Below are 9,436 nucleotides of genomic sequence, written 5' to 3'. Positions count from 1 at the left end.
ATACACATGTAGATTAGCCCCTAACAATGACCCCCGGCTGATTGCTTGGAGTACCCTCCACTGTGCCCACAATAGTATTGACTAGCTCTTTATGTCACGTACAAAAGAAGTCCCAACCTCCCCTTGTCCTGCTTTGCCCTGTTTCCCCCGTGGTCCCTCGCCAGTGGCTGTTGAAGTCTTTGCTGCTTTTCTCCTGAGACTCTGAAATAAACAGTAAATAAAAGCTAACCTCACCTGGACCTATTAGGGAGCGCTGGGCATTTCCAGAGGGAATTAACTTTGGAAAACAAGGCCATAAGCCCCTTAGCGTGTGGGCAGGAGCTTTGTTTAGCAGTGATTATAGAGATCAGTTTAATATTGGGGGAGTTTACATAAAAAGCATACTCAGAGGGGAAACAGCAAATACCAATTAATTATCCCTATGGCTGCCCTCTGGTCACCAAGGCGGCAGCATCTCAACCACCTGGCCTTTGTAACTGGTTCGTGGGACCTTGTGGGGTGCCACCAGATCGTTTTGGGGGAGAGTGCCTTTGACAGCCTAGAAAATGCGAAAAGAGGCCAAGTGGCAGGCTTCCCCTGCACTGGGGCGGGAACCTCCAGAGGGTTCGTCCTGTCGTCCTGGACACCAGCGCCCAAAGGCCACTGTCTACAAGCTCTGACTGCGTTTCTTTGGGAAACTAAGCTGCCTCTTCCTCAGCCTCTTACGTGCAGGATCCAGTCTCCAGGAAGGATTAAAGACGGACTGCAGACTAAGATGTGTTTTGATTCTGTTCAAAAATATCACACTCTGCCGTAAGAATTACAAATGAGGGGCAGCCAGAGAGCACTGGACAAGGAGTTGGCCACTCTGAGTTCCAGTCCTGTCCCTTCCACTTAAGAGCTGTATCACTTTGAGCCTCAGTTTTCTCTTCTGTAAAATGGGGACAAATATATTTGTCCTGCTCACCTCACAGGGTTGTGAGGCTAGGATGGCATGAAGAATGTGCTGAATACCATAAAGTGATACACAAAAACTGTAGTGTGTATTGATTTTCATTAATTTAGCTTTTACTTGAAAAATAATTTCTCACTTGAATCAGCAGCTTAATTCTACCTACTGTAAACTCACGTTTGCTGTTTTAATACACCTTTTTACAGTTTTATTAAAAATAGAGAAATTGGTGTACTGAACCCCTCCCATGTGCCCATCACGGAGAAATAACCATTTCCATTTAAAGATCCTTAACATAGTTACATGTCCTTTTAAATGTCCTTCTAACATTCATTTAAAGGTGGAGGACCCTAAGATACAGGTTTTTCTTTGGTTTCCTTTGTCTTGTCTCTCAGGCTGGACGTTAAAATCCTTAAGGCCTGTGGCCCCAGCCTCTCTTTTCTTTTGTGATGTTGACATGGCCCACATCAGTGCCCGACCCTCAGAAGGGACCCATGAACTGCTCATCTCAATGCAAAATGAAGTCAACCAACGTTGTAGAGGCAGGGGTGGGGGGAAGGGGAGACGCCCCTGCGTGGAGATCAGAGGGCCTCTGCAAAGGAGATTTTAAAAATCTCTGTTTTGTATCTCCATGAGATGATGGATGTTAACTAAACTTACTGTGGTCATCATTTACGTGTGTATATGTGTCAAATCATCACGTGGCACACCTTAAACTTATACAGTGCAGCATCTCAATAAAACCAGGAAACAAAAGAAAAAGAATCTCTGGGTCCTGCAGATTTTATTAGGAAAGTATTTTGGTTCACATTTCCCGCCAACATTTCAGTGAGGGCAGGGGCTGCCTCTGGCATCAGCTTTGAGAAGAGCCGGCGTTTACAGTGCTGTTCACAGCACTGGGGGGGATGTGAAGAAACAAAACAAAACCATCCGCCCGCACAAATCATCTTCCCACTTGGCCTATGAGTCACTCTGGGCCTCGGAAGCCTCGCGGGGTCCCCTTTGCCAGCGGATTGTGCCTATAGCCCCCAGAGAAGCGCGAGGCCTTGCACCCTGACGAAGGTCCTTCCCCCCTCAGCCTGAGGTTGGGTCATCTCCTTGGCCTGGAAGATGGTTTGGAGGGAGGGTTCCCTCAGGACAAATAGTCTGCGAGGGTGACAACCCCTAGCGGGTCTCCCACCGGCTTGAGCCCGGCAGCGTGTCCGATTCGGCGCCTTCCAGCCTCCTGCTGGGCCGTGGGACCCTTGAAGTCGCCAGGCTTGCGAGCACAGATGGTCCCACCGTCTCCGGGGGCGGGCGCCGGGGTCAGGGGGCCTGCGGGCGCGCAAGTCCGAGGGGGCAGGGAGGAGTAGTTAAATCAGATAAAGACAAACAAAATAAACCCGAAGTCCGAGGCTTCGGACTACGGAGTCGAAAGAGGATTGCCGGTGGGGCTAAAAAGAGGAAGAAAGAGGGGAAAATTCAAACTGGGAAGAAGCGTGGACTGACTTCCAAAGCCAGAAAGCCGGGGAGCCTGCTCTCGGTCTTTCCAAGGGTCGCCCCTGGCGCTCAGCCCGGCGCAGGAAGCGCGCCTCGGGGCAGAAGGCGAGCCTGGGCTGAGGGAGAGGAGCCGAAGAAGAGAGGCAAGCCCGAGGGGGAGGTGGGACCGAGGGCGTCGGCCCCACTGAGGCAGGACTGCGGGGAGCGGGCCCTCGGACCCGGGTCCCCGGGCCCGTCAAACATGCCCCAGCGGTCTCAGCAGTGTTCGGAGCTGGTCGAGAGGTGGGAGGTGGAAGGTTCGGAGTGCCGGCCCAGCCCGGGGTGGGTGGGCGAGGACCCTGAGGCTGGGCGAGGGAAGGACCCGCCCCGCTGCGGGGGGAGGGACCAGGGAAGAGGCTGGGTACCGGGCGAGAGGGGAGGAGCCGGGGCGACCCGGCTTGGAACCTTCAGCTCCCGGAGACCCAGCCGCCGGGAGTTGAAACTCCGACTCCCGCCGGGACCTAGGCGGCCGCGGGCCGAGCGCTCGCCCTCCTCTAGCGCGCGCGGCCGGGGCCCGCATCGCCCGCGGAGCTTGACCTTGAGTCAGGACCCCTCGGGTTGGGCGACCGCACCCGGGAGGGGCCGACTTCCAGCCTCTCGCTCTCGGTCTTCCAAGCAGGCGGCGCTGCGGAGAGCGCGGGCCGCGCCCTCCGGCGTCCCGGCGCTCCCCATGCACCTGCCCGGCTGCGCCCCAGCCATGGCCGACGGCAGCTTCTCGCTCGCCGGCCACCTGCTCCGCAGCCCGGGCGGAAGCACCTCGCGGCTGCATAGCATCGAAGCCATCCTGGGATTTACCAAGGACGACGGGATCCTCGGTTCCTTCCCGGAGGAGCGGGTCGCCCGGGGTGCGAAAGAGCGGGATAGGAGGCCGGGCGCGCGGACCTCCTGCCCCAAGGCGCCTGCAGGAGGCGCCGAGCCCTCCACGCCGCCTGCCCCGGCACCGGCTCCCGAGTACGAAGGTGAGTACGCACCCCGGCTGCTCCGAGACCCTTAGGGTTCCCAGACTTAGGAGCTCTGCAAGAGGAGAGAGCCCTGCCTTAACTTTTATTAAGGCATCTGGGCGCAGGGGTGGGGGCTATATGCGTAGCAGGAGCTTCCAACTTGCGTTCAGGGAAAGTTAAGGGGACCCTTGCAGCCCTGACCCCCGACCTCCCTGGGCCATCTCGGAGCCCGCATGGGTAGGCGGGGTGGCCTTCGGATACTCCGAGGAATGTCTCTGACCGTGCGGGGTCTCGTCGTCCCAGCCCCTCGCCCCTACTGCCCCAAGGAGACAGGGGAGGCGCGGCCGAGCCCTGGGCTGCCTGTCGGACCCCCAGCCCCCAGCGACTCGAAGCTGTCAGAGGAGGAGCAGCCCAAGAAGAAGCATCGACGGAACCGCACGACCTTCACCACATACCAGCTGCACGAGCTGGAGCGCGCGTTCGAGAAGTCCCACTACCCCGACGTGTACAGTCGCGAGGAGCTGGCCGGCAAGGTCAACTTACCCGAGGTCCGGGTCCAGGTAAAGTGCCCAGATGGGCCCACGGGAGGGCCGGAAGCTCAAGCTGCAGCCAAAGCTCCCTTGAATCCCCGGGCGTCCACGCATTTATTATGGCACTTTTCCCACGGGCCTTCCTGCGCTTGGTTCGCCCAGAGCCCCACAGGAGCGTCACAGATTTTCCATGCGCCCCATGCCCCGTCCCTTGGACAGTCTGTTCCAATTTGTAGTAGCATCTCCCCTTTGGGGTCTCCCTCGTTCTAAGCTAAAAGAGAGGAACTGGGAATGGCTGGCAAGCTGAAGAGGCGACAGCGTCCAGGACCGGGGCGGGGGGCGGGAAGCACTGAGTGGAGAGGGAATGTAGACAGCGGCTCGAGGGTAACCGGATTGCGGCCCCAAATGCCACCATAGTCAGTTACGGCGCTCACCTTCTTGAAAACGAAAACCCTATCTTCTTAACGAGAGCCTGGCGCCTCGCAGTTGAAACTTTCGGTGGATTTGTTTAAGAAACTGACTTTTGCTTCTCGGGTGCACATCCAGCCAAACTTCCCACTGCTGCAGAGGCCTTTTCTTTTTTATTTAAAGGGGTTTTCGCTTTAATTAAAGCTGAATTATCTTTAATCCCTGATCATTAAAATATTTGAAAGCCTTAAATATTTGCTAGTCATCTGTGAAAAATCCGGGAGAATTTCCAAATTGGGAGAGTTTACAGAGGCCTGAAAGGGAGACATTCGGAACAAATTTCACCGCATCTGAAAGGCAGTGGAACTAAGATGGGATTTTTGTGTGTGTCTAATGAATTAGATTTCCAGGAAGTGAGGATACTCAGATGTTTGGGGCTTTTAGCCTTGTCTTAAAAGTAAAAGCGGACATGCTCCTGCCTTTTGTCTTTTCTGTTTAGTTTAAGGGGTTAAAGTAATGAGTAAATGTCATGGTTTTAAAAAATAGTTCCCTAATGTGACTCAGGATTAACTGGCAAGGACAGTTCAATTTCTCCTAATTTGGGGCAGTAGAGCTGCAAGGATTTCATTGAAGGGGCGGACATTTTAGCACCTGCTTTTCAGGGAGGAAGGATGGGGTAGGAAGAGGGAAAGAAAACAAGTGAAAGAGGAAGAAAGAGGAAAGGGCAAAGCCCTCCAGTGCCCCTCCGGAATACAGGGCTCCCTTCATGCCTCTGTCCCACGTTCCTCCCTCTCTACTTGTTTGGGGATGTTTGCTTCTTGTTTAAGATGTGAGCTTCTTGAGAACAGTGTCTGACTTCTCTGTGATCACAGGGCCAGCACAGTGGCCCAGCATATGGTGGGTTCTTAACACATGGGTATGATGTAATCAGGTTGCGAGGGGGGGGGGGTAGGCAGAGTCTCCCACTGTGTTGAGGACAGCAGTGGAGCAGAAGAGCAGACTATCCCAGGTTTTAGCCCTCTGACTCTGGATACTGGATCTGAAGCCTATAGCTGATACTTTGGGGGATGGAGTGGGATGTTGGTGGTGGGGAGGGAGAGGCAGTGGGATGGAAGCCCTCACCCGCGCCAGTGTTTCTCTATATAGCTAATGTTTCTGGGAAAATCAGGGCCTCAGATATGCTGATGAATCTTTTATTGAAAGGGACCCGGGGTACCTGCATTTTTGTTCTTTCTCTCCCCCCCCCCGCCCCCCAAATCCCAGCCTTGCAGACAGTTGCCCTGCTCTGCTCAGGTGCTGGATGGCTTTTTCTCAGTTTTCCTATGAGGGCCTCTCTCCCTATAATTAACTCAGAACTGCTGTCTCCCTTCTGAGGTGGTAATTATTCCCACACTTTCCTTCATAAATTTAACACTGAAGCCCCCCCCCCAGTTTGGCCAAAGTTCTTTCTAGATTCCCCACTAAACTAGACCAGTTCTCTCTGTTCTGTTCCTGAGGGTGGTAAGTTGGTAGTGAAACCTTAATTACACCCTTTCTTGTGCTTTTATCAAATAGTAATGGAAGTTGCAGCCTTAAGAGACCAGACTTCACTCTTGGTGTGGACTTTCTCTATGTAAAGAAAAAAAGAAAAACTTGAACTCATTGAATTTATCTTAGGCTAACGTCAAAACTAACTCCACGGAGTAAAAGTAGATTATTAAACTTGAACTATTGTAATCATTTAAAGCCATTTTTAGGAAATATCAGAAATATTAGTCAGATATCGATTAAATAAAAATGAAAATCTCACGAACAGTAATATGCATATTAAATATGCCTGGAATAAAATCAACCCACTTTGTTCTATCAGTAATTTGTGGAAATAGCTCTATTTTAACAGCCAATGTTTCCAGTTACAGTACTTAGAGTATTTGTTTATACATATGTTTATAACAGGCAAAATGTGGGTAAAGCACAGAAAGTCTGCGACAAAGCGCAGCCACTGTACCACACAGGGAGGAAGCCGGGTCTAAAGCGAAGGGTCGGGAGGGACCGTCAACCAGCAGGTCACAGAAATTTGGTGAGATCTGGTTTCCCAAGTCCCACTGTCCGATTCCAGGGTTAACTTCATTTTTTTCTGCCTGCTCGGTGCCAGGAGTTGGAAACAGATACAACCACAGCTAAGGGTGAGGTAAACAGGGACAAGGGTGGGAACACCACGGAGGACAGGGATGGGACAAAGAGACTCGGCGCGAGAGAGGAGGAGGGAGGAGACTGGAGCAAACGGGACAGACAAGAAGGATAAGGCGGGTGGGGAGCGTGGGGTGGCGGCGGGGATGAAAGGAGCAGGTGAAACTGTCGAGCCCCGGTCCTTCTCGGGGGTGGGGAGTTCTGCCCCCGCCGCAGCCCGACGGCGCTGTGCTGCCTTCCGCAGGTGTGGTTCCAGAACCGACGGGCCAAGTGGCGGCGGCAGGAGAAGCTGGAGGTGTCGTCCATGAAGCTGCAGGACTCGCCTCTGCTCTCCTTCAGCCGCTCCCCGCCCGCCGCGGCCCTGGCGCCCCTCGGGGCGGGCCCGGGCGGCGGAGGCGGCGGGCCTGCGGGGGGCGCCCTGCCGCTCGAGTCGTGGCTCGGGCCGCCGCTGCCGGGCGGGGGCGCCACGGCGCTGCAGAGCCTGCCAGGCTTCGGGCCGCCGGCGCAGAGCCTGCCCGCCAGCTACACGCCGCCGCCTCCGCCCTTCTTGAACTCCCCGCCCCTCGGGCCCGGCCTGCAGCCCCTTGGGCCGCCGCCGCCGCCGCCGCCGCCGCCCGCCTACCCGTGCGGGCCCGGCTTCGGGGACAAGTTCCCGCTGGACGAGGCGGACCCGCGCAACAGCAGCATCGCGGCGCTGCGCCTGAAGGCCAAGGAGCACATCCAGGCCATCGGGAAGCCGTGGCAGGCCCTCTAAGGGCACCGGGGACCAATTCAGGCCAGACGCCCGTCCTAGGAGCCGACCCCGAGCCGCAGGCGCTCACGCCTTCTCCCTGGGTCCCCCGGACTCGGCCACTCTTGCCCTGCGCCGCCTGAAGACCTAGGTCTAGGATGTGCATCTGCGCCCGACTCACCGCGGAGGGCTGACCCCCCAGGCCAGCCGAGACCTTCTGGCCACACCCACACTCCCACGGACCCCGGGCCTTGCTGCTGGAGGGGGACAGGCGGCCACGCTGCTGCCACCCCGGCGGGGGCCGGAGCCTCCAAGTTCAAGGTACCCAAAGCCCCTGACCTCGGCCGCTCCCGGGCGGCGTGGCAACCCCAGAAAAGGCCGACTGGGAGGAAGGGGAGGCGGAGAAAGTGTTTGAGGAACTGTCTGTAAAAGTAGTTTCGAAGAATTGAGGAGGAGAATTAAAGATTTACCTGTTTTGGTTTGACTCTGGTTAAGCGCGCTCAGGACTGCGGTGGCGGGGAGGAAGATGTGTGTATGAAGGAGGCTTCTGGAGGGGCTGCCGTGATGCATGTGGAGGGTGCGGGAAAGCAGAGGGCTGCGCAGGAGCTGGGGCTCCCTCCTGCGCATCCTCCTCGGGGAGCTGTGCTGCAGCGGAGAATCGCCAGCGTCCCAGACACAGCGACGCCCTAGACCAGAGCGCCCCTCTACCGGCACGGCGGGCGCCTGCGAGTGTGTGGGGTTCCGGGTGTCTGGAGCCTAAGGCTCAGCGGCCTGCGTGTTCCCAGCCCCTCGATACCCCAATAGCCGAGCTGCAGCTGCTACTTTGAAGGCCAGACCCTAGGAAGCTTCTACACCATCTTCCCAGGGTAAGACTTGAACTCCCCGAAGCTCCTGGCGGCCCCGCCTCCCTCTTTCCAGCCCGCCGCGGCCCCAGGCCCCTCTCAGATCATTGTCCAGGTCACCGGCTCGGGGCCCGCCCCTGCTACCCAGGGTTGATGACATTAGTGCTCCGAAGACTGGGGCAGAGCGACTTTTCCTTTTCTAAGCCCCGCGCCGCCCTCTCGCCTCCCCAGCTCGCTCCGCACCCGGCAACCCAGTGCTTCCGCTTGACGCGCGGCGGGCTAGCAGTCGCGCTCGGGGAGCGTGTCATGGGGCGCTCTGAGCCGCGACCCGGAGGGCACATTCTCGCGGGCGCGTTGTGGACAGTATTGTGGCTCTTTGGCGCCGTCTCTGGGGGGCGGGAAAGCAATCCAGAAGTCTCCGCGGGCTTCAGAAGCTCCCAGGGTACTAGGCGGCGTCCCCGGGGCGAAGGAGAGCCCGGAACTCCCAGCCTGAGAGGCCGCGGTATGAATCGTCCGGATTCCCGCCGCGCAGGTCCTTCCGGCCTATCTTGGAGTGCTCCCGGGAAGGCGCGGCCAAGAGCCTTAGCGTCAACCAGCTCCTTACTGTCTATAGGTCGTTAGCACGTTAGTGAACCACCACAGCCCACTTTCCTCCTGTAAATGAGCCCCACCTCCCTGGGAAGTGGGAAAGATGGGTAGTTTACCACATTGTGTAAACTATACCAATGACCTGGTACGAAGCAATACACATTGTGATCCCGATTCTCTGATCCCGAGTATCCCTGTGCTGTTCTTGGGTTCCTGAAACCTACCTGGGAAAAGGAGGATTATCCCGGGGCTGGGAGTAGAGGGAGTGTCGTCACAGGATTCAGTCCCTGCCATGTGGGTCCTTAGAGGCTGTGGCATAACCAGAGCTGTGTACCCCTAGACCTTCACCTGAAGCCTAACACATAGTAGGCTGGTCAGGAAGAATTTATCGAACGGGTTATTTCCCCCAATAGGTAGGGAGTAATATATTGATACTTGCGCTTTTCTCTGACAAGGAGGTTCCATAGGGAAATGAATGGAGTGGCCCAAGCAATATCAGATCTTGGCATGAAAAAAAATAGGTAAACTCAGGATGGATGTGTAAGAAAATTTCTTTCACTTTGGCCTATCTTCTTTCATCCTTTAATGCCCTCGTTTTACTAGGAATGATTTATTCAGAGAACTTCCAACTTCAGTGGCCCTGAAGTTGGAAGTCCAGAGGCGGCCGCAGCCGTGGAGGGTCTTCCTCGCTCGGTGTCCTGGAGCCCCGCGCTGCGACCCCAGGCCGGTCCCGGCTGTTCACACTTGCTCTGCCCTCTTTCTCCTTAGTCCTGGGCACC

General features: G+C 56.3%; 1 protein-coding gene across 1 annotated transcript; it reads left to right on the top strand.

Annotated features, from left to right (window-relative positions):
* Nucleotides 1-3,119: 3,119 nt before the first annotated feature.
* Nucleotides 3,120-7,251, top strand: RAX (retina and anterior neural fold homeobox). Its single transcript, XM_030868079.2, has 3 exons — nt 3,120-3,408; nt 3,694-3,950; nt 6,742-7,251. The coding sequence occupies exons 1-3, from the start codon at nt 3,120-3,122 to the stop codon at nt 7,249-7,251; spliced, it is 1,056 nt and encodes a 351-aa protein (XP_030723939.1).
* The last annotated feature ends 2,185 nt before the right edge of the window (nt 7,252-9,436 follow it).

The sequence above is a fragment of the Globicephala melas genome, chromosome 13 (genome assembly GCF_963455315.2).
Source record: "Globicephala melas chromosome 13, mGloMel1.2, whole genome shotgun sequence".
In the NCBI taxonomy this organism is placed as follows: Eukaryota; Metazoa; Chordata; class Mammalia; order Artiodactyla; family Delphinidae; genus Globicephala; species Globicephala melas.
Note: the sequence above shows the minus strand (reverse complement) of the source record. Positions and strands in the feature narration are given on the sequence as shown.

Bases quoted from the DNA above. Each gene is read 5' to 3' on its own strand.
- RAX (XM_030868079.2), top strand. From the start codon at position 3,120: ATGCACCTGCCCGGCTGCGCCCCAGCCATGGCCGACGGCAGCTTCTCG. The intron at 3,409-3,693 runs GTGAGTACGCAC...TCGTCGTCCCAG, and splicing joins ACCGGCTCCCGAGTACGAAG to CCCCTCGCCCCTACTGCCCC. The intron at 3,951-6,741 runs GTAAAGTGCCCA...TGCCTTCCGCAG, and splicing joins TACCCGAGGTCCGGGTCCAG to GTGTGGTTCCAGAACCGACG.